Source organism: Oryx dammah, unplaced genomic scaffold, assembly GCF_014754425.2.
Source record: "Oryx dammah isolate SB20612 unplaced genomic scaffold, SCBI_Odam_1.1 HiC_scaffold_2, whole genome shotgun sequence".
NCBI lineage: Eukaryota > Metazoa > Chordata > Mammalia > Artiodactyla > Bovidae > Oryx > Oryx dammah.
The window spans coordinates 30,086,608-30,109,664 of NW_024070186.1; the positions used below are offsets into that span (position 1 = coordinate 30,086,608).

The 23,057-nt window shown below is 42.0% G+C and overlaps 1 protein-coding gene and 1 non-coding gene across 4 annotated transcripts in view; one reads left to right on the plus strand and one right to left on the minus strand.

The window, feature by feature from the left end:
• The window catches only part of LOC120858072, a 58,644-nt gene extending 38,511 nt beyond the window's left edge, over positions 1–20,133 (plus strand). For all 3 annotated transcript variants that reach the window (XM_040233944.1, XM_040233953.1, XM_040233948.1), the window contains 3 exons: positions 7,211–7,317; positions 17,566–17,678; positions 18,625–20,133. In XM_040233944.1, coding sequence (XP_040089878.1) covers positions 7,211–7,317; positions 17,566–17,678; positions 18,625–18,636 — 232 coding nt within the window. In that variant the 3' untranslated portion in view covers positions 18,637–20,133. The remainder of the gene's footprint in view (positions 1–7,210; positions 7,318–17,565; positions 17,679–18,624) is intronic.
• Positions 31–132, minus strand: LOC120859658. The gene has a single exon (XR_005720128.1). It is a non-coding gene; the product is annotated as a U6 spliceosomal RNA (small nuclear RNA).
• Positions 20,134–23,057: the final 2,924 nt, after the last annotated feature.

Consider the following 23,057-nt stretch of genomic DNA (forward strand, 5'->3'; position numbering starts at 1 on the left):
CAAATTTCTCTCTAGTATCATTTTCCCTTTTTTTTTTTAAAACATTTTATGTATTTGTGCCTCATCTTTGTGCAGGGGCCATGCTAACCTCTATTGTTCCAATTTTAGTCTATGTGTTGCCAAGGACAACACTAGCATCATTTTCCTTTTATCTGAAGGACTTTCTTTATAGATTTCTTATAGTCCTGACCTACTTGTGGTGACTTCTCTGAGTTTTAGTATGTGTGGTATGTTTGCCTTCATTTTTCAAGATTTTTTTCCTGGATATAGAATACTTGGCTGATCGTTAATACTTTCAAGATGTTGCTCCACTGTCTTCTACTTGCATTGTCTCTGAAAAGAAGTCTGCAGTTACTTTTATCTTTTTTCTCTTGAACATAATTTGTTTCTTTCTTTAGCTGCTTCTAAGACTTTCTCTTTACTTCTCTAGTGACCTACAACATCAACTCATAAAGACAGCTTAGCCCAAACTTAATATCCATGGCCTTTGTATCATTCATCTTCTCTGGGGCTTTTTAGCCTCACTCTATCTCATGGGTTATTTCTGGTGTGACTTCTAAAGTGAGCTGCATAGTCACCTCAAGTATAGCTCCCCTGCATATTTCTACAGCTGCAAGTCTAACACTCATTTTCCTTCTTCACCTCTACGGGTTCTGACAGGCTGGTGCCCTGGAAGTAGAAGCACCATCTTCACAACCCTCCACCCGCACTCTGGCAAGTCCAGTTCTGGGCCAGCTGTAGAGCAAGTTGGAGGATGAGCAAACAGGCTCCAGGAGCACTTTGGAGAACAGACTTATGGCTCCTCACCTTTTATCATTGAATGTCCTGAGGATCTACAAAGGAGGAGCTCAGTGGATGAATGAGGAGGCAAGGGACTTGCCAGGGGGCCTGCTAGCAAAATCAGCTCCATGGGTCTGCTTAATTAAACGTTTACTTGGAGTGGCTTATGCATATGCATTTATGTTGGGGTAAGATTTGGTGATGGAGATTATGGGGCACTAACCAACTGCCTGCCTACTGGCACTATGCACCCTTGGTAGCACCTGGGTCTAGCCTCACCTTCAGATTAACTGATCCAGGGTCAAGAGATATCATGCCTTTTGTGTGTGATGAGTATTTACCTAACTCTGCTGCTTAAGCCTACCCCAAAAGGCAGTATCAGAGGATTTGACTTCAAGGCAGAAACTCAAATGCTGGTTTGGCTGCAGGAACCCTGCTGGTTCCCCATCTCATGAACCACACCTCCCTCTGACCAGGAATCCTCTAACAGTTGTCTATAGGACTGACCGAACAATACAGTTACTTAAAGTTGACTGTCAGATTTTACTTTCTGCTCTGACCACACTAAACATGACAACAGGAACTGACTAAAGAATTTGCAGGGACCCCGTGCAAATGGAAACTCATGGGCCTTTGTTCAAATATTATTAAGAATTTCAAGAGGATGACAGAGCACTAAACCAAGTGAGGAGCCCTTCTGAGCACAGGGTCCTGTGCAGCTGCTGGCCGTGCGTGACAGGGTTATTAATACAACTTAACAATGTGCACCAGGACCAGGAATTCCTTTTGCATGTTTTTTTTTTTTTTAAGTTCGGACACTAAATACTTAGATCTCTTTGTTCTCTTTTTTAAACTGTAAATATTAAGAACTACTGAAATTAAAACATGTTCTTGGTATATTTGAATCATACTTCATGGTTATTTTCAAGCAAACGGCCTACGTTCACATCCCTGCGTCACAATTTAATCTCAGGCAAGTTAAATAACTTCTCTGTATTTCAGCCCCTCATTTGTAAAATCGGGGATGATAACAATGTCTAACTAAAGAGATTGTTGTAGGGTAAATGAGATCATATATGAGGTGCTAAATATAGTGCCTAAGGCTCCAACTAGCACCTCTATATGAGTTAGAAAAAGAGCCCCTTTGGGTAGAGGAATTAAAAGGCACTTCCTCTCACCAATGAGTCAGAGGAAGTTATCCCTTCCAGATCTATGCTTCATGCCCAGGACTTGGCAAACAGACCTTGGCTGGCTTTCAGCCCTACTCATACCCTTGGAACGCCCCTTTGTGCCAAGCACAGTACTTAAACATGTGGGTGGCCATGATCACATCTGATGCATAGTGAATGCTCCGTAAATCCAAAGCTCTTGTGAGCCCTGTGTAGCATAGTGGTTAAATCCATGGCATCCGGAATCAGACCTAGATATAGAACGGTTGAGTTGTAAAATTTGTCTTCAACACCCTCCATTCTCCTTTGGTGCTTCTCTTTCTCTGTTTCCTCCTTGAAGCATCCCAGCTCTCCCTCATCTTCTCTGAAGAAACTGGACACAGTCAGGCAGTTCAGGAAGCCAAAGCTTGTCAAGTCCTGATTAGGCAGACTGTTTCCTTGGGAGTGAGATCTTCAAGAGGCAGAGTTTGGCAGGGCCATTCAGCCCTGGCTTTGAATTCTGGCTCCTCAGTCAATAGAAAATGTGTACAGGAAGCAAGAGAATGGCTTTGTATTCACTACTGACCCTAACTGAAATTTCATATCCCCAGCACAGGGTAAAGGCTTAAAATTGTCTTATTGATAGTTATGATAATTTCTTTCAGAGCACAGGCCATGGGTTTTTAAATTTTATTTATTTATTTATTTATTTTTGGCTGTGCTGGGTCTTCCTTCCTGCTTTCTCTAGTTACAGCAAGTGGGAACTACTCTCTGGTTGCAGCGTGCAGGCTTCACACCATGGTGGCTTCTATTGTTGCAGAGCACAGGCTCAGTAGTTGTGGCACATGGGTTTAATTGCTCCATGGTGTGTGGAATCTTCCTGGATCAGGGGTCAAACCTGTGTTCCCTGCATTGGCAGCTGAAGGGGATTCCTATTCACCAGAATCCCAGGAAGTCCCAAGACCATGTGTTAAATTGCTTTTAGCCCGGGCAATGTCAGGCACTTAATGTGCACTTAGTAACTGTGCTCCCAGAATTAATAGCATCATTGGTATTGCATTTTGCAAGATGCTTTCATAAAAACGGCTTCGTTCTATTTTTCACAACCTTGTGAAATAAGCAAACTCACCCTTTTGAGGCCAAATTTACAGATGAGGAAGATAAGACCCAACACAGGATGTGGCCTGCCCATGCTCAAAGTTGACAAAATGTAAAAGCTGATCCAGAGCCTAGGACCTCAGAACCTAGGACTTCACCAGATTCCATGCCCACTTACAAAGCCAGAGATTTCTGAAGTCCACTTGGCAGGCCAAGGCCAGAAAATGAATGAAGTTTCAATGATCCTCAAAGAGACTAGAAAAATCAAGATAGGTAGAGTGTTCATTTTTCATAAAGCTAAACTTACTTCATTTAAAAAGCTAACCTTGGGGGCTTCCCTGGTGGTCCAGTGGTTAGGAATCCACCTTGCAATGCTGGGGATACAGGTTCAGTCCCTGGTGGGATAGCTAAGATCCCACAGGCTACACAGCAGCTAAACCCATGCTCTGCAGCTACTGAGCCCATGTGCTCTGGAGCCCATGTTCCACAACTAGAGAGCCCACGCACTGCAAGTACTGAACCCATACACCACAGCTAGAGACTCTGTGTGCCTCAACGGAAGACCCTGTATGCCGCAACCAAGGCCCAACACAACCAAATAAATAACTCAACGTGGTCCACTGGAGAAGGGAATGGCAAACCACCTCAGCATTCATGCCTTGAGAACCCCATGAACAGTATGAAAAGGCAAAATGATAGGCTACTGAAAGAGGAACTCCCCAGGTCAGTAGGTGCCCAATATGCTACTGGATATCAGTGGAGAAATAACTCTAGAAAGAATGAAGGGATGGAGCCAAAGCCAAAACAATACCCAGCTGTGGATGTGACTGGTGATAGAAGCAAGGTCCGATGCTGAAAAGAGCAATATTGCATAGGAACCTGGAATGTCAAATCCATGAATCAAGGCAAATTGGAAGTGGTCAAACAAGAGATGGCAAGAGTGAACATTGACATTCTCGGAATCAGCGAACTAAAATGGACTGGAATGGGTGAATTTAACTCAGATGACCATTTTATCTACTACTGTGGGCAGGAATCCCTCAGAAGAGATGGAGTAGCCATCATGGTCAACAAAAGAGTCCGAAATGCTAAAACCACAGAATGATCTCTGTTCGTCTCCAAGGCAAACCATTCAATATCACAGTTATCCAAGTCTATGCCCCAACCAGTAACACTGAAGAAGCTGAAGTTGAATGGTTCTATGAAGACCTACAAGACCTTTTAGAACTAATACCCCAAAAAGATGTCCTTTTCATTATAGGGGACTGGAATGCAAAAGGAGGAAGTCAAGAAACACCTGGAGTAACAGGCAAATTTGGCCTTGGAATGCGGACTGAAGCAGGGCAAAGACTGATAGAGTTTTGCCAAGAAAATGCACTGGTCATAGCAAACACCCTCTTCCAACAACACAAGAGAAGACTCTACACATGGACATCACCAGATGGTCAACACCAAAATCAGATTGATTATATTCTTTGCAGCCAAAGATGGAGAAGCTCTATACAGTCAACAAAAACATGACCAGGAGCTGACTGTGGCTTAGATCATGAACTCCTTATTACCAAATTCAGACTTAAATTGAAGAAAGTAGGGAAAATCGCTAGACCATTCAGGTATGACCTAAATCAAATCCCTTATGATTATACAGTGGAAGTGAGTAATAGATTTAAGGGCCTAGATCTGATAGATAGAGTGCCTGATGAACTATGGACAGAGGTTCGTGACATTGTACAGGAGACAGGGATCAAGACCATCCCCATGGAAAAGAAATGCAAAAAAGCATAATGGGTGTCTGGGGAGGCCTAATAGCTGAGAAAAGAAGAGAAGTGAAAAGCAAAGGAGAAAAGGAAAGATATAAGCATCTGAACGCAGAGTTCCAAAGAATAGCAAGAAGAGATAAGAAAGCCTTCTTCAGCAATCAATGCAAAGAAATAGAGGAAAACAACAGAATGGGAGAGACTAGAGATCTCTTCAAGAAAATTAAAAATACCAAGGGAACATTTCATGCAAAGATGGGCTCGATAAAGGACAGAAATGGTATGGACCTAACAGAAGCAGAAGATATTAAGAAGAGGTGGCAAGAATATACAGAAGAACTGTACAAAAATCATGACCTGGATAATTACGATGGTGTGATCACTCACTTAGAGCCAGACATCCTGGAATGTGAAGTGAAGTTGGCCTTAGAAAGCATCACTACAAACAAAGCTAGTGGAGGTGATGGAATTCCAGTGGAGCTCTTTCAAATCCTAAAAGATGATGCTGTGAAAGTGCTGCACTCAATATGCCAGCAAATTTGGAAAACTCAGCAGTGGCCACAGGACTGGAAAAGGTCAGTTTTCATTCCAATCCCAAAGAAAGGCAATGCCAAAGAATGCTCAAACTACCGCACAATTGCACTCATCTCACATGCTAGTAAAGTAATGCTCAAAATTCTCCAAGCCAGGCTTCAGCAATACATGAACTGTGAACTTCCTGATGTTCAAGCTGGTTTTAGAAAAGGCAGAGGAACCAGAGATCAAATTGCCAACATCCGCTGGATCATGGAAAAAGCGAGAGAGTTCCAGAAAAACATCTATTTCTGCTTTATTGACTACGCCAAAGCCTTTGACTGTGTGGATCACAATAAACTGTGGAAGATTCTGAGAGAGATGGGAATACCAGACCACCTGACCTGCCTCTTGAGAAATCTGTATGCAGGTCAGGAAGCAACAGTTAGAACTGGACATGGAACAACAGACTGGTTCCAAATAGGAAAAGGAGTATGTCAAGGCTGTATATTGTCACTGTGCTTATTTGACTTATATGCAGAGTACATCATGAGAAACGCTGGACTGGAAGAAACAAGCTGGAATCAAGATTGCCGGGAGAAATATCAATAACCTCAGATATACAGATGACACCACCCTTATGGCAGAAAGTGAAGAGGAACTATAAAGCCTCTTGATGAAAGTGAAAGAGGAGAGTGAAAAAGTTGACTTAAAGCTCAACATTCAGAAAACGAAGATCATGGCATCTGGTCCCATCACTTCATGGGAAATAGATGGGGAAACTGGAAACAGTGTCAGACTTTATTTGGGGGGCTCCAAAATCACTGCAGATGGTGACTGCAGCCATGAAATTAAAAGACACTTACTCCTTGGAAGAAAAGTTATGACCAACTTAGATAGTATATTCAAAAGCAGAGACATTACTTTGCCGACTAAGGTCCATCTAGTCAAGGCTATGGTTTTTCCTGTGGTCATGTATGGATGTGAGAGTTGGACTGTGAAGAAGGCTGAGCGCCAAAGAATTGATGCGTTTGAATTGTGGTGTTGGAGAAGACTCTTGAGAGTCCCTTGGACTGCAAGGAGATCCAACCAGTCCATTCTGAAGGAGATCAGCCCTGGGATTTCTTTGGAAAGAATGATGCTAAAGCTGAAACTCCAGTACTTTGGCCACCTCATGTGAAGAGAGTTGACTCATTGGAAAAGACTTTGATGTTGGGAGGGTCTGGGGGCAGGAGGAGAAGGAGACGACAGAGGATGAGATGGCTGGATGGCATCACTGACTCGATAGATGTGAATCTGAGTGAACTCCAGGAGTTGGTGATGGACAGGGAGGCCTGGTGTGCTGTGATTCATGGGGTTGCAAAGAGTCAGACACGACTGAGTGACTGAACTGAAAAACTCAATTTAAAAATAAAATATCCTTTATTGTGAGACTGTACTCTTCCTAATTTTATATAAAAATATATGTTCTTCTATAGTGTTCCTAGGTGAAAGTTATTAGACATACCAAAAGTTGCCAAAGTGATGCTTGTCTGTCCCCCTACCCCCCAGTTATCTGACATTTTACTGGTGTGCAAAATCTAAAAGACTGAGAAGCACTGTGCAGTAACATGCCATATCTTTTGAATACATAAATGCATGGAATATTTAAGGCAACTAAAATCCTTATCGTACCAGCTTACTTAGGAAAGGCACCCAAACTAGAGAGATTAAACTGAGGGGGGAAACGGTATTCAGGAGGTCTTCAGTGTCAAATTGGGTCAGTGCCGCATCTTTGGGAGGGAGAGGAGGGGGCAGTGGAGAGGACCTTAAAAAAAAAGAAAAAAGAGCATACTCCAAAATAGTTGGATTGCGTTTCTTTGTGTAACCATGCTTGCTACAACAACATTTTGTTTTGTCACTTTCTCTGGTCAGCCTGATCAAATACTCTGCCCACTTAAAGGAGATTGACCTTGGAAACAATGCCCTGGGAGAAAAGGCTGCTGTTGACCTCCTTGAAGCACTGAGAGCCAGGAAGACAGGTAGGTGTCTGCAGTTTGTGTTCCCCTTCACCTGTCCACATCCATTCCTTCCCAAATGCTGCACCACTCACAACTTGCTCCACTTTTTCCACTGAATAACTGGCTGGAGCTAAGTGATGACCAGGATCACTGTCACGGGCTGGCCACCATCGTGTGGCCTGTGATTTGCATTAAGTTCAAGTGCTCTTAGGATGTGATATGTAGTCTTTGATCTAGGTGATAAATGTTGTTGAAATGAAATTTTCACTATTGCTCTTTCTTTTCTCCTGTGCTCTTGAAAAGTGAAAGTGATAGTCATTCAGTCGTGTCTCAGTCTTTGCGACCCCATGTACTGTAGCCCACCAGGCTCCTCTGTCCATGAATTCTCCAGACAAGAAAACCAGAGTAGGTTGCCATTCCCTTCTCCAGGGGATCGAACCTGAATCTCCCACATTGCAGACAGATTCTTTACCATCTGAGTCACCAGGGAAGCCCTGGACTCTTACCCTCACCTATTCTCTGAGGACTTGTCTCCTGTTCTCTATTCTTTCTCCCAACCTGACCTGCAAAGATTTCTCTAGGTATCAACTGGAAAACTAAAGTAACAGCCCTCATAAGATTCTGATGTGCTTCCTGGATCATCAAAGAATGGCTCGAGTGTGATAGGTACAGAGAGAGCATTAGGGTGTTTTTTTATCATGTAATCTTTTTGTAATCCAGAGCCAGACATTGTGGAGTGAAGTCAAGTGGGCCTTAGGAAGCACTGCTGTTGATAAAGCTAGTGGATTCAATGAAATTCCAGCAGAGCTCTTCAAAACCCTAATGGATGATATCATCAAGGTGTTGCATTCATTATGTTAGCAAATCTGGAAGACCCAGCAGTGGCCACAGGCCTGGAAAAGGTCAAGCCTCATCCCAGTTCCCAAGAAGGGTAGTACTAAAGAATGTTCTAACCATCAGACAATTGCACTCATCTCCCATGCTAGTAAGGTTATGTTTAAAATCTTGCATGCTAGGCTTCAGCATTATGCAAACTAAGAAATTCCAGATGTGCAAACAAGGTTTAGAAAAGGCAGAGGAACTAGAGATCAAATTGCCAACATTTGCTGGATCATAGAGAAAGCTAGGGAATTCCAGAAAAACATCTACATCTCTTTCATCGACTATGCCAAAGCCTTTAACTGTGTGGATCATAATAAACTGTGGGAAGCTCTAAAAGAGATGGGAATACCAGACTGCCTTACCCGTCTCCTGAGAAACCTGTATGGGGTCAAGAAGCAACAGTTAGAACCCTGTTGGAACAACTGACTGGTTCAAGATTGAGAAACGAGTATGACAGAGCTGTCTGCTGTCACCCTGTTTATTTAACCTATATGCTGAGCACATCATGGGAAATGCCAGGCTGGATGAATTACAAGCTGGTATCAAGATAGACAGGAGAAACATCAACAACTTCAGATATGCAGATGATACCACTCTAATGGCAGAAAGAGAGGAGGGACTAAAGAGCCCTTGATGAGGGTGAAGGAGGAAAGTGAAAGAGCCAGCTTAAAACTAAATATTAAAAAACTAAGATCATGGCATACAATCCCATCACTTCATGGCAAATAGAGGGGGAAAAGGTGGAAGTAGTGACAGATTTCCCCTTCTTGGGCTCTAAAATCACTGCAGATGGTAACTGTAGCCATGAAATCAGAAGACATTTGCTTCTTGGCAGGATAGCTATGAAAAACCTAGCCAGTATATTGAAAAGCAGAGACATTACTCTGCCAACAAAGTCTATATAGTCAAGGCTATGATCTTCCCAGTGGTCATGTACAGTTGTGAGAAGTGGACCATAAAGAAGACAGAATGCCAAAGAATTGATGCCTTTGAACTATGGTGCTGGAGAAGACTCCTGAGGGCTCCTTGGATGGCAAGGAGATCAAACCAGTCAGTCTTAAGGGAAATTAACCCTGAATACTCATTGGAAGAACTGATGCTATAGCTGAAGCTCCAATATTTTGGTCATCTGCTGCAAACAGCTGATTCATTGGAAAAGTCCCTGATGCTGGGAAAGATTGAAGGCAAAAGGAGAAGAGGGCATCAGAGAATGAGATGGCTGGATGGCATCACCAATGCAATGGACATGAACTTAGGCAAACTTCGGGAGATGGTGAGGGACAGGGAGGCCTGGTGGGCTGCAGTCCATAGAGTCGCAAAGAGTTGGACACGACTGGGCCACTGAGCAGCAACAAAAATCCTTTGAAGTGAGAGGCTCACATATCGAACCAGCTATTTTAGTACTGGCCACACCTATCCTCTCCTTCACAATACACATGTCCAGAATTAATGATAGCCACTTTTACTGCTGGTAGAAAATGAGGAAAGGTCATTTTATTTTTAAATTTTATTTATCTATTTATTTTGTAACACCAAAACATTTTGCACTGGGGTATAGCCTATTAGCAATGTTGTGATAGTTTCAGATGAACAGTGAAGGGACTCAGCCATACATGTATGTCCATTCTCCCCCAAATCCCCCTCCCATCCAGGCTGTCACATAACATTGAGCAGAGTTCCATGTGCTATACAGTTGGTTTTTATTGGTTATCCGTTTTAAAAATAGCAGTGTGTACAAAGAAAGGTCATTTTCAATAAAGCTCAATGAAAGACAGCATAGACACATTTGAAAATCCAAACTCAGTGTTAGTAAAACACGGGACACATCTTGGTACCCTATCTGGTAGATTATGTGGAGAGAATGAAATGAAATAAGCATCCAGTCTTCTATCATTTTTACAATAAAAGTCTTATTAGAGACATGACATAATTCCACACGGCAGTTTTTTGTGTTTTTTTTTTTTAACGCTTGCAGCTTTAGAGAGAATTATAATATTACTGTTTACTTCACTGTCACTTTTTTTCCCCACTGTCATTTTTAAACTGAAATTACTGCATTGCCATTTAACAATCAAATGATTCCAGGATTTTAAGATCATCCCTTTATTTTTAGAGAAACAGAACATCTACTTCCTAGTCCATTTAAGTTGAACTTAAACTAAACAGATTTATTCTGTTAAAATTAATTTAAATTTAACTTTAATTTAGGCTTAATAAACAGAAGGCAGGTTAATGATTTCATTTGCTTTTTCTTGGCACTGTAGCAACTTTCTCATTACACATTGCACCAGAAGACATTATAAGGCTGCAGTGGGTGCTAATGATGGGTGGTCTCAGATGGTTGATGGAAAATAATTATCACTGAGTACATATCTGGAGCTGCAAAACATAGTGCTTGCTTGGTAAAGGGTTCAATTTGCATAAGTAGGAAGATAATCATGAAATACCTGCCTGAAAATATTCATTTAAAAAGCATTAAAATGTCCCTTCTAGTTCAAGAAATCAGCTTTTCCCAAATGTGGCGTACATATGAATAGTTTGAATGCATTCATCTTCTGAACCAAATAATTATGAGATATTTCTGCTGGAGTGGTTCAATCAGATTTATTAGTTTTAATACCAGAAAAGACTCTTCAAACTAAGGTTACTTGGTTGGATTCTACAGGGAAAATATCTTGACATTTAGCCCTAATATGACATCATTTTAAACATTAAAAGCAATTAGTAATATTACTGCTTAGAGAACTAATGTTTTTCTGATTGCTTCTGTGTTCTTATAATTAATAAGTTATTAAGCTAATTTTTAATTCTAATTCTCCTTCTCTCATGAAATCCAAATTAATAGCCTAAGGCTATTTATTTGCCAGCCAAGGAGTTCTTAATGACCTATTTTAACGATGGAATATACACAATAACAATGTTTCCTCAGAAACATCAACTTCATGTGTTTAAAAAAAAAATTTAACAGAAAGACAAGTCTCTATCCACATCTCACAGCACTGTTTTTGACTAATTTTTTCTTTAAAAAAGAACCAGAATACTTCAGGATCACTTTGTTTATTTATTCATACTTATTTCTTTCACATTTATTAAATGCCTTTTGTGTGCCAGGCCCTATTCTCAATGCTGGTAATTAAGCAATGAATTCCTGCCTTCATGGGGCTTACTTCCTAGTGGAGAATGACAGACATTAAATCAGCTACTTCAAAAAGAAGGAAAATATATATGATTGTGTATCATATGGAGATTATACTTCAAAGAAAAATAAAGCAAGAAAAGGAGATAGCATGTATATGTCAGGGGCTGGAGGCTGCCAGGGAAAAGAGACATTTGAATAAAGACCCAAAGGAGGAAGGGAGCAAGCCATGTAAATATCTTTGAGATGCACATTCCAGGTAAATGAATAGCAAGCACAGTGGTCATAAAGCAGGCGCCTACCTGGTGTGTTCCAGTGCCAGAAAGGCAGCCAGCAGGGCTGGAATGGGTGAGAGAGAACGGGAAGGCAATAAGGTAACAATTCCAAGAAGTAAGTGTGGAGGGTGGGGGGCCTTCGAGACAATTCCGAGAACTTTAGTTTTTAATTCTATTGAGATGGAAAAGCACCTGAGAATTTTAAGCTGAGTTGTGACCTGATCTGACCCACATTTTAACAGGATCATTCCAGCTCTAAATTGAAACAGATTCGGGGTGGGGGTGGGGGTGGGGCAAGAGTAGAAGCAGAGAGAACACTTAGGGAGTTTTCTCTGGAAAAATGAAACAGCCTTTCAGCAGTCCCAGGACACCCAGCAATGAGCCGAGGTGAGAAGCTAGAAATAGGAGGAGTAAGGAAAATTCTATACATTGAACATCTGGGATTCAGCCTTTCTCTTCACCCAAGCTATCTTTGTCTGCCTTGCTTCCAGAAGGCTGATAGTCATGTAGAAGACTGGGGTATTTGAAAAACTGAACAGCCCCAAAGAAAGGAACTCCAGATGCTGAGAGCTGGCCACTCCCTCACCATTCAAAGAAGCCCTGTACACACACAGGAGTTTCCCATCAGCCTTTGGATGCCTCTTGCTTCACTGTGAACAGAAATCTCAGAATCTCCAACACAGGAAACCATGCCCGAAACAAAGAGAATAAAAGAGCCCTGAAGATATAGAGACTATGTGAAAAAATTTAAGAAGAAATAAGTTATAACACTCTCAGTGAAACAGAAGATCATGCATCTATAAAATAAGAACAGGATGCTATGAAAAAAGATTAGAAAAATTAGGTTCTTAGAAAGTGAAAATAAAAACTTCAAACAAATGTTGAAAAATGAAGTCAAGAAAGTCTTCAAAAGTAGACCAAAAAATAGGGAGATGAAAAATTGTTGAGAAAATATGAGCAAGAGGATCAGTCTAAGAGCACCAGTAGCTAACTCATAATTTCAGAAAGAAAAGAAAGAAGTGAGGGAAGGGAATTATCAAAGGAATAAACCAAGAACTTTCCCAGAACCAAGGGACATAAATCTGCATATTGAAAGAGCCCACTGAGTGCTCAGCACAGTGCATGACAATCACGGCTTTCAGAATGCTAGGAATAAAAGGTGGATCCTAACAACATTCGGGGCTTCCCTGCTAGCTCAGCTGGTAAAGAATCTGCCTGCAGTGCAGGAGACCCAGGTTCGATCCCTGGGTCAGAAAGATCCCCTGGAGAAAGGCATGGCAACCCACTTCAGTATGCTTGCCTAGAGAACTCCATGGACAGACCATGGGGTCGCAAAGAGTTGGACACGACTGAGTGACTAGCACACACAACAGTATATAAAAAGAGAAAGAAAGATTGCATACAAAGGACGGGAAGTCAGGAAAATCATAGACTTCGTAATTGAAAACTAGAGGCAAAGGAGCTCTGCCATGACAACTCAGTGAGAACTCTACACATTCCTAACTCCTAACCAAGTGTGAGTGGAAACTAGAGATGTTTGTAGCTTGAAAGGACTCAAACTCTGTACCTCCTCTGTATCCATTCTCAGAAAGCTTCCAGAGAATATACTTGAGCTAAGTGAGGGAATAAATCACATAGACAAAGAGTACAGAATCCAGAAATCAGAAGAACTGTAGAAAAGGGAGTCCCAGATGATGGTTGAGGTCAGAAAAATGGAGGACTTTAAAAAGGGGGAATATTGCATTAAAAACTGAATTAATAGGGGATTCGAAATGCTTAAGTATTTTGAAAGAAATAATGATAGCTATGTGAGAAATAAAAGAAATTAAGGGGACTATTTCAAATAGGTACTTAATTGTTTAGTTATATGTATACATTATTTTGATTGAAATATTTTTAGAGAATTGAACAGGGCATAGCTTTCTCACCATGCCAGTCACCATTATATAATTCCATCTCAGTATCTAATACTATCTTAAGTCATCTCAGCCTCTGCTAAGGACTTGGAGCATTGAAGAATGGGTAGAACTTTACAAGGAGAAGAAACTGATGACCAAAAGTATGTTCAGGGAACACGACAGTCTTTTGTGGGTTTGGGTGCTATACCAACACTCTGAGGCTTCAGGCTGGCCCCCAAGCCATACTGCTGGCCCCATTTCGAATGGTCTCCAACCCCCAAAACTCCTTTCAGCCAGGGCCATGAATCCCACACTCTTCCTGCCTTTCTTAGTGATCATGACTTTGGACCTTCTTTTCCTATTGAAGACCTTGTTTTCCTCTACTTTGGACCTATCCTGTTTCTTTCTTTTAAACTCTGTGTTTTGTTTCTCTCCATGACTATGATTCACACCTATTGAGATGATGCTTGGCTGTGTGGAAAAGAACCAGCTACAGTGGTTTAATAAGGTAGAGGAAGATTGGGGAGGTAAGAGACACTCCACCATGTCATTCACATCCCAGGTTCCCTCTCTTTCTTCACCATTAACCTCAGCAAGGTTATCCTCAAGGTTTATCCTCGTGGTTGCAAAGTGGCTGCTTCACCTGTAGCCTCCCATTTCTATTCCACACCAGAAGAAGGAAGGGACAAGGAGAAATTGTGGACACCTATATGAGGAAAATCTCTGAAATTCCGAGGAATAGTTCTGCTTATGTCTAGTTGGTGAGAAGTATGTCACATGCCCACACTTAATGCCAAAGAGGACTGGAAAACAGATTTTTTTAATAGCTGGGCACATTGTTACACTTAAAAAAAAAAAGAGTTCTTTGAGAAGAGGAGCAAAGAGATCAAGCAGGGAGGTGGCTGTCTTTGCCTCAAACTCTTAGATTGCTTTAGATCAGTCAGCCAGTCCTTTGTCAAAGGCCCTTGAAGCCAGCGACCCCTTCAGAGTGGCCCAAGTGAGAAACCAGGCTCTTTATTAGACATTCGGCATGGCCCCTTGAGTCACCTAGCAGACTCGCATCTGTATAACCTGCTGCTCTAACAGGGAACAGACATACATCTGGGCCAAAAGTGGACCCAAGAAGGGACTTCCCTGGTGGTCCCATGGTTAGGAATCTACCTTCCAATACAGGGGACTCAGGTTGGATCCCTGGTTGGGGAACTATGAATCCACGTGCCACAGTGCAACCAAGACCCCACGCCACAACTAGCGGGTCAGTGCACTGCAACGAAAGATCCCACTTGGCGCAAGGAAGACCCCACAAGCCACAACTAAGACTCAACACAGCAAAATTAATTAAATTTTAAATTGACTTTTAATTTTTAAGTTACTCAGTTTAAAATTTTAATTAATTAAATCAATTAATTAAAAAAATAGACCTAGGAAATACAAGGGGCTATTGCATGCTCTTCCAATATAGGCTTGCCCCTGGAAGATGATTACCTTAGATTTTGTCCTGGAAAAACCCCACTGTGGAGCATCAGAGCAGACCCCCACCACCTGAACACACACCCTGATATTCCCTATGAGCCATAGGATGAAAGGACCCAAGTACCGATAACCATCGATCACCAGGGGAAATCATCCAGCTAAGATACTGACTCCTTTCTCTCCCAGGTACATTTTTACCACCCAGACCCTCAGTGACCCAGGTTCTGGCCCTTTCCAAGTCCTGAAATTATAAACCATACTGCCTTACAGCTCCAAGCCCCTTGCCCTGCACCACCCTTTATTGTGCCCAGCCTGACCTCATCCCACACTTCTAAAGCCATCTTCAAGTTTCAACCTCAGTTCAAATCCAGGTGGTTACCTGTGTGCCATGCTGCTGTGCTGAGTCACTCTGGTTGTGTCCAACTCTTTGTGACCCTGTGGACTGTAGCCTGCCAGGCTCCTCTGTCCGTGGGGATTCTCCAGGCAAGAATACTGGAGGGGGTTGCCACGTCCTCCTCCAGGGGATCGTCCCAACCCAAGGATAGAACCCTTGTCTCTTATGTCTCTTGCATTGCAGGCGGGTTCTTGACCACTAGTGCCACCTGGGAAGCCCTTTGTTACTTGTACTTCTGACCAACTGACTATAAATCAGAGTCTCTCATGAGCCCCTCCTTAGGTTCAAATTAGGATACAGGAAACCAGTTTACTCACTAATTGTCAGTTTATTGCAAAGGACATTAAAGGCTATGAATCAACAGCCAGCTGAAGATGTACACCTGGTGAGGTCCCAAAGGAGCTTCTGTCCTCCTGGAGTCTGGGACCCAACACAGTGACACATGGAAGCATTCTGTTTCCCCAACTTAGACACTCTCTGAACCTCATCCTTTTGGTTCTTATGAAGGCTTCATCACATAGGCTGCTGCTGCTGCTGCTAAGTCGATTCAGTCGTGTCTGACTCTTCGTGACCCCATGGACTGCAGCCTACCAGGCTCCTCCGCCCATGGGATTTTCCAAGCAAGAGTACTGGAGTGGGTTGCCATTGCCTTCTCCGCATCACATAGGCATGGTTGGTTAAATTGTTGGCCACTGGTGGCCATTAACCAATGGTCAGTTTTTGGCCATTAACCACCAGAATCCCCTCCCAACTCAGAGACTGAAAGTTCCAAACCTCCATTCCAGGTTGGTTCCCTTGGCAAGCAGTCCCACTCTTTAGGGAATTTCTGAAAGTCACTTTATTAACATAGCCCCAGCCCATGGTAAGAAGGGGCTTGTTATGCATAAAAAGACACTAATTTCACCTTGATGGCTTTGAAGGGTTTTCAGGACTTGAGACCAAATATAATACAAGCTATTCCCATTACTCTTATCTCTCAGGAAATTCCAAGGGTTGTGGGAGCTGTAAGCCAGGAACCATGGACAAATACCACAAGAGATATATATTTCTCATATATATTTGGTCACCTGAATGACCAAATATATTTCTTATAAATCATAATGTGTGCATGCTAAGTTATTTCAGTCATGTCAGACTCTCTGCGACCCTATGGATTGCAGCCTGCCAGGGTCCTCTGTCCATGGGATTCTCCAGGCAAAAATACTTGATGGGTTGCCATGCCCTCCTCCAGGGGATCTTTCTGACCCAGGGACTGAACCCACATCTCTTAAGTCTACCTGTATTGGCAGGCAGGTTCTTTACTAGTGCCACCAATATCACAGGTCTATATAGGAAAATCAGTGAGAAATTTTGGTTTTAAGTTATATGAAATCAATTCAAACTGATTTCATTACAAAAAAAATTTTATTGGCTCATATAATGGAAAGTCCAGAGTTGGTTCTAGCTTACAGTTTCCCTTAGAGTCAGGGATTCAAATGATGCCATCTACTCCCACCTCCTGGAAGTCCTGCTTCCAGGTTGACTTTATTCTTAGGCAGATTCTTCCCGCACAGTGGCAAGTAGGGAAGCACTAGCCAGGAGTTTACATTCTGCCTGTTTAATCTTAAGAAAGATCCTTTCTCTTCACATTCATTGGACCACCACAAGTTACATGTACACCCATTGACCAGTCACTGCCAGGGAGAAGAAATGCATGAATCGGCCAGGTCTGAGTTATATACCCAACCCTGGAGGGCAGGGGAGTGGAACCCCAAAGGAAACTCAATGTTCTGTTCCACCAAGAAGCCACAGTGGAGGCTTGGCAAGCACAAATAAGAGATATCTGCTAAAGATGGAGAGTCAATAATGTTATCAGAGCTGATGAACTAAAAGATCAGATTTTGCTTTTGGATGATTAATCTGGAAACTGGGTCCAGGATGGATTTGGGATTGTGGAAGTCTGAGGTTAGGACTAGTTAGAAGGCAACTAGAATAATCCAGGTAAAGGATATGACAGTGGAATAGAAAAAGAAAGGACTAGTACAAGAAGTTATTACAGAAATTATTATGATCACTCACATCAAAGAGATATAAGGAAAAGGTATTAGGTAAAAGGAAAGTTGCCCAGTTAATAAAGTGTGGGAGAATGCCCTGCTCGGAATGTTAAGACCCAGTCCATCATGGAATTGTCAGATAGCCTACCCATCACTATTATGTTCTTCCTCCTGTCAGGTAAACTGCCAGTTTTAAAAATTACAGTCACTCCCCAGATCTCTTCAGACACCTTCAGATCTATTTGGAAAAACAGCAAGAAATCTAGTATTACCCATAAAAAGAAGAAAAAGGTATGCTCTTGGCTATCTATGCATGTGAGTAGCAGCCACCAGGGGGCACTGTATGGAGCCTGGGTACTCCGTTGGGGTAGACGGTGCCGTGATCAGCGCATGGGCTTCCTGAGGGCATGAGCATTTGAGTTCAAAGTCACACTCCCCTAAGCCATCATTGCACCCTATTGGATGATGACTGCACCAAGGGACAAGCAGGAGAACAGCACAGCTCTCTCAAAGTCACACTCCCCTAAGCCACCGTTGCACCCTGATGGATGGTGACTGTCGGACAAGCAGGAGGAGAACAGCAGTTCTCTCACAGATTAGTGCAAACTCTGCTGCCTCTCTTTGAACTTTCCCACCAACCCCAACACACACACACACACACACACATCCCATTAGCCTACTGTGGATCTGAAGCGGTGAATTTATCTAAATTCTTTATGAAGCTGTGCTGTGTTGCCTCTTTTTGTTGTTCAGTCAGTAAGTTGTGTCTGACTCTGTGACCCCATGGGCTACAGCACGCCAGGCTTCCCTGTCCTTCACCATCTCCCAGAGTTTGCTCAGACTCATGCCCATTGAGACGATGATGTCATCCAACTATCTCATCCTTTGACACCCCCTCTCCTCCTGCCTTCAATCTTTCCCAGCATCAGGATCTTTTCCAGTGAGCTGGCTCTTCACCTCAGATGGCCAAAATATTGGGGCTTCAGCTTCAACATCAGTCCTTCCAACAAATATTCAGGGTTATTTCCTTTAGGACTGATTGGTTTGATCCCCTTGCAGTCCAAGGGACTCTCAAGAGTCTTCTCCAGCACCACAGTTCAAAAGCACCAGTTCTTCAGTGTTCAGCATTCTGCCTCTTAGGGCGGTAACGATTTACATATGCTTCCTTTCCACTGCATGAAGTTGAACTTCCTTTTTCTTTTTTTCTAATTATGATTTCCTGTTCACTTCTTCACAGGCTAAAAACTGAATACGAATGCCATGTATCCATATGGATTCTATCTATTTCCATGGACAACTAGATGTGCCTGGAAAAATATTGCTTGTAACCAAGTATCACTGTAACCAAGCCCTTTTCAAGTTCTAAAATTTATTAAGACTCTTTTATGAAAGTTCAGAATAGCATTAGTCTTATCATGCTTATCATTTTCTAAAATGTGGGTTTCACAAACGGGTCTTAGTAAAAATAAGTGGAATTCTTCTCTGGGGCCCTGGTGAATGTGAAGTTTATAATTTGAAGGAAGTCATGATCTTTATCTAGAAAAGAAAAAAATCTTCTTTCATAAATATATCTATGTTTAGGAACAACAGGAATTTGGGGAATAATAACCACTTTCTGAAAGACAACATCTCTAAAAATAGGGATCTTACCCCAAATGAGGAAACCTCCGCTTACTGCAACCTGTACCTGCATTAAAGTTTCAGACAGCTCCATGGGAAATGGAAGAGGTGTCATGGATCAATATATTGATGATAAATTGGGTTTGTTAAATTGTACACATTGCAGGGATAAAAAGCATAGATTGAGCAATTAAAATGAAACCAGAATTCTCTGTGGAAACCTGCTGCTTTTCAGGTGACCTTGGGCAGGTCAGTTAACCTCACTGTGCCTCAGTTTCTCCTTACATAAGATACAGATAAGAAGAGCACATATTCATTTGGTGAGCATTGAATGAGGTGACACATGTCAAGTATTTTAAGATAATACCTGTCTCATTGTATGTTTTCAAAAATTAATATTAATGACTGGTATTATTGCTGATGTTAGAATTGAGTGATTCCAGTTATTTCACTTACAACAGCTGTACAAAGAAATAGAAAAAAAAAAGGCTTAAGATCTCTTCATTTAGCACTTAGAAACTGCCCTTGATTCTATGTATAATGTAACAAGTTCCGGTATGTTCCGGGCAAAAATCTAATTGTAGAGGTGAGGATGGTTATGGTAAATTATGTCCTCTCTTGAGGATCTTAGCACCTAGGAAGGAAGTCAAGATCCTCGTACATTAAAAGTAAACATTAAGGCATGAGTTGAAATAGTCAGGGTAAGCAAGCCTATGGAATAGTGACAGAAAATTAACAAATCTCCAGAACTTATATATCCAATGTGTAAGATGTGTGAGGCTTCCTGAAAAAAGATTTGTCACTGACCATCCACTGGATGGGAGTGTAAAATCTGTGTGTTCATTTACGTGTATTTTGACAATGTCTATCAAAATGAAAAACAAACAAACAAACAAATCATAGCCTTGACTCAGGCACACATACATTTAGGGGTCTTTTGACAATGTCTATCAAAATGAAAAAAAAAAAAACATAGCCTTGACTTAGGCATGCATACATATTTCCTTGCATGTGTCTGGGAGTATATCTATCTATAGAAATATGTATATATATGTATAGAAATATGCATATAGAAATATCTAAGGAAATATGTATTAAGATGTTCACAGCAGCACTATTAATTATACATTTGAAACAACTAAATGTCTCTCAACTGGTTCTCAGAGACATAAATCACAGGAAATGTATATAGTGGAATCCTGTGCAGTCATTAGGAAGAACAACATGGATATGGAAGTGCTTATGTGGAGAGATGCATTAGTCATACTATTAAACAAAAAGAGCAGCCTGGAGAATACTGAACGTGAAAACTTCACATTAAAATGAACTGGCATAATATGAGTTGGCAATTTCATCTCTGGGTTTATATATCCAAAAAAATGGAAAGCAAGATCACGAAGACATAATTGTACACCTATGTTCATAAAGTGTTAGTCATCATAATTAAATGATAGAAGCAACCCATGTATACACTGATGGATGACTAGATAAGCAAAATGTGGTAAATACATACAATGGAATAGTATTCAGTTTTAGAAAGGAAGGAAATTCTGACGCATGCTACAGCATGGATGAACCTGGAGGACTTTATGCTGTGTACACCAGTTACAAAAAGACAAACACTGTATAATTCCAATTATCTGAAGTAGGTAGATTACTCAAACTCAGAAACAGAAAGGAAAATGGTGGGTGCCAGAGGGACAAGGGCGAAATGCAGAGTTGTTTAATGGGTATGGAATACAGTTTCAGTTTGGGAAGATAAAAAAGTTCTAGAGATTGGTTGATAACAGTGTGAATGTACTTAATGCTCCTGAACTATACACACTTAAAAATGGTTAGGATGGGGGTTTCCCTGGGGGCTCAGGGGAAAAAGAATCCACCCACCAATGAAAGAGACACTGGTTCGATCCCTGATCCAGGAATATCCCACATGCCGTGGAGCAACTAAGCCCATGCACCCCAACTACTGAAGCTAGGTTCTAGAGTCCAGGAGTCACAGCTACTGAAGGCCTTGCACCCGAGAGTCTGTGCTGCACAGCAAGAGAAGCCACTGCAATGAGAAGCCCATGCCCTGCAACGAGAATAGCCCCTGCCTGCAATGAAGACCCAGCACAGCCAAAAATATATAAATAATTTTAAACCTTTAGGATGGTAAGCTCTATGTTATATATATTTTTAAGTTTTTAAATGAGTTGATGTGTTACATGTCTGCTAGTATATAGGTAGCAATTTCTGAAGAGTCTATTAACAGTACTTGCTTTCCCACTGGATACTCAATTTACTATTTTAAGGTTTTTATCATTTACGAGCTGTCAATTAAAAAAAAAAACCTTACAATTGTTTGATGAACATCAGTAAACAGCACTTTGGGGTTTTTATATGACCTGGCGCCAAAAGAGAGGAAGAAACACAATAAATGCCACGTGTCATGATTTTTCTGGGAGGAATGAATAGTGGCGAAGAATGGTCACTAACACAAGATGAGTGAGTTTTTCCTCAGTGCAGAAGCAATGTAGCTGGAACAGGTAGAGAGACATTCTGACCAATTTCAGAAATGTTAAAATGTGAGGGTGGAAAAAAGACAGTCCTCGGTGTGTTTGGATGCCTGAGCTAACTAATCTGATGAGGGTCTCAGTGAGGAGTGCTTAGGAAATGACACTGGAAAAGTGGATTGGTGCTATATTGTGGCAGGATTTAAGGGACCAACTGGCACATTTAGATTTTGCTGTAATGATAACGCAGAGCCATGGAACATTTTGAGCAGGAGAGTGCTGGGTGGAAAAGAAGTATAGGAAAATTAAACAGGCACTTTAGATTGAATGCTAGAGTTGGGAGCAGAGATAGGAAGGAAGTCAGGACACAATAATCCAGGGGCAGGGAGGTGAGGTTCAGACTCAACACCAACAGGTACCACTCCTTCTTAATCATCCTCTGGCCTTTCATCCAAAGTCCCTCTTTTTCTTTTTCAAACTGCCCAGTTCCCACCAGCTGGGGCATTTTTATCCTCTTCTGGTTCCAGTCTTTTTTTTTTTTTAATTAATTATCTAGCATTTATAGTCATTATAATCAAGATTGCTGGGAGAAATATCAATAACCTCAGATATGCAGATGACACCACCCTTATGGCAGAAAGTGAAGAGGAACTAAAAGCCTCTTGATGAAAGTCAAAGAGGAGAGTGAAAAGGTTGGCTTAAAGCTCAACATTCAGAAAACGAAGATCATGGCATCCGGTCCCATCACGTCATGGCAAATAGATGGGGAAACAGTAGAAACAGTGTCAGACGCTTCATTTTCCTGGGCTCCAAAATCACTGCAGATGGTGACTGCAGCCATGAAATTAAAAGACGCTTACTCCTTGGCAGAAAAGTTATGACCAACCTAGACAGCATATTCAAAAGCAGAGACATTACTTTGCTGACTAAGGTCCATCTAGAGAGGGAATGGCACCCCACTCCAGTACTCTTGCCTGGAAAATCCCATGGATGGAGAAGCCTGGTGGGTTGCAGTCCATGGGGTTGCTAAGAGTCGGACACAGCTGAGCGACTTCACTTTCACTTTTCACTTTCATGCACTGGAGAAGGAAATGGCAACACAGGAGAACCCCAGGGATGGGGGGGGGGGCTGGTGGGCTGCCGTCTATGGGGTCGTGAAGTGACTTAGCAGCAGCAGTCAAGGCTATGGTTTTTCCTGTGGTCATGTGTGGATGTGAGAGTTGGACTGTGAAGAAGGCTGAGCGCCGAAGAATTGATGCTTTTGAACTGTGGTGTTGGAGAAGACTCTTGAGAGTTCCTTGGACTGCAAGGAGATCCAACCAGTCCATTCTGAAGGAGATCAGCTCTGAAGCTGAAACTCCAGTACTTTGGCCACCTCATGCGAAGAGTTGACTCATTGGAAAAGACTCTGATGCTGGGAGGGATTGGGGGCAGGAGGAGAAGGGGACGACCCAGGATGAGATGGCTGGATGGCGTCACTGACTCAATGGATGTGAGTCTGAGTGAACTCCGGGAGTTGGTGATGGACAGGGAGGCCTGGCGTGTTGGGATTCATGGG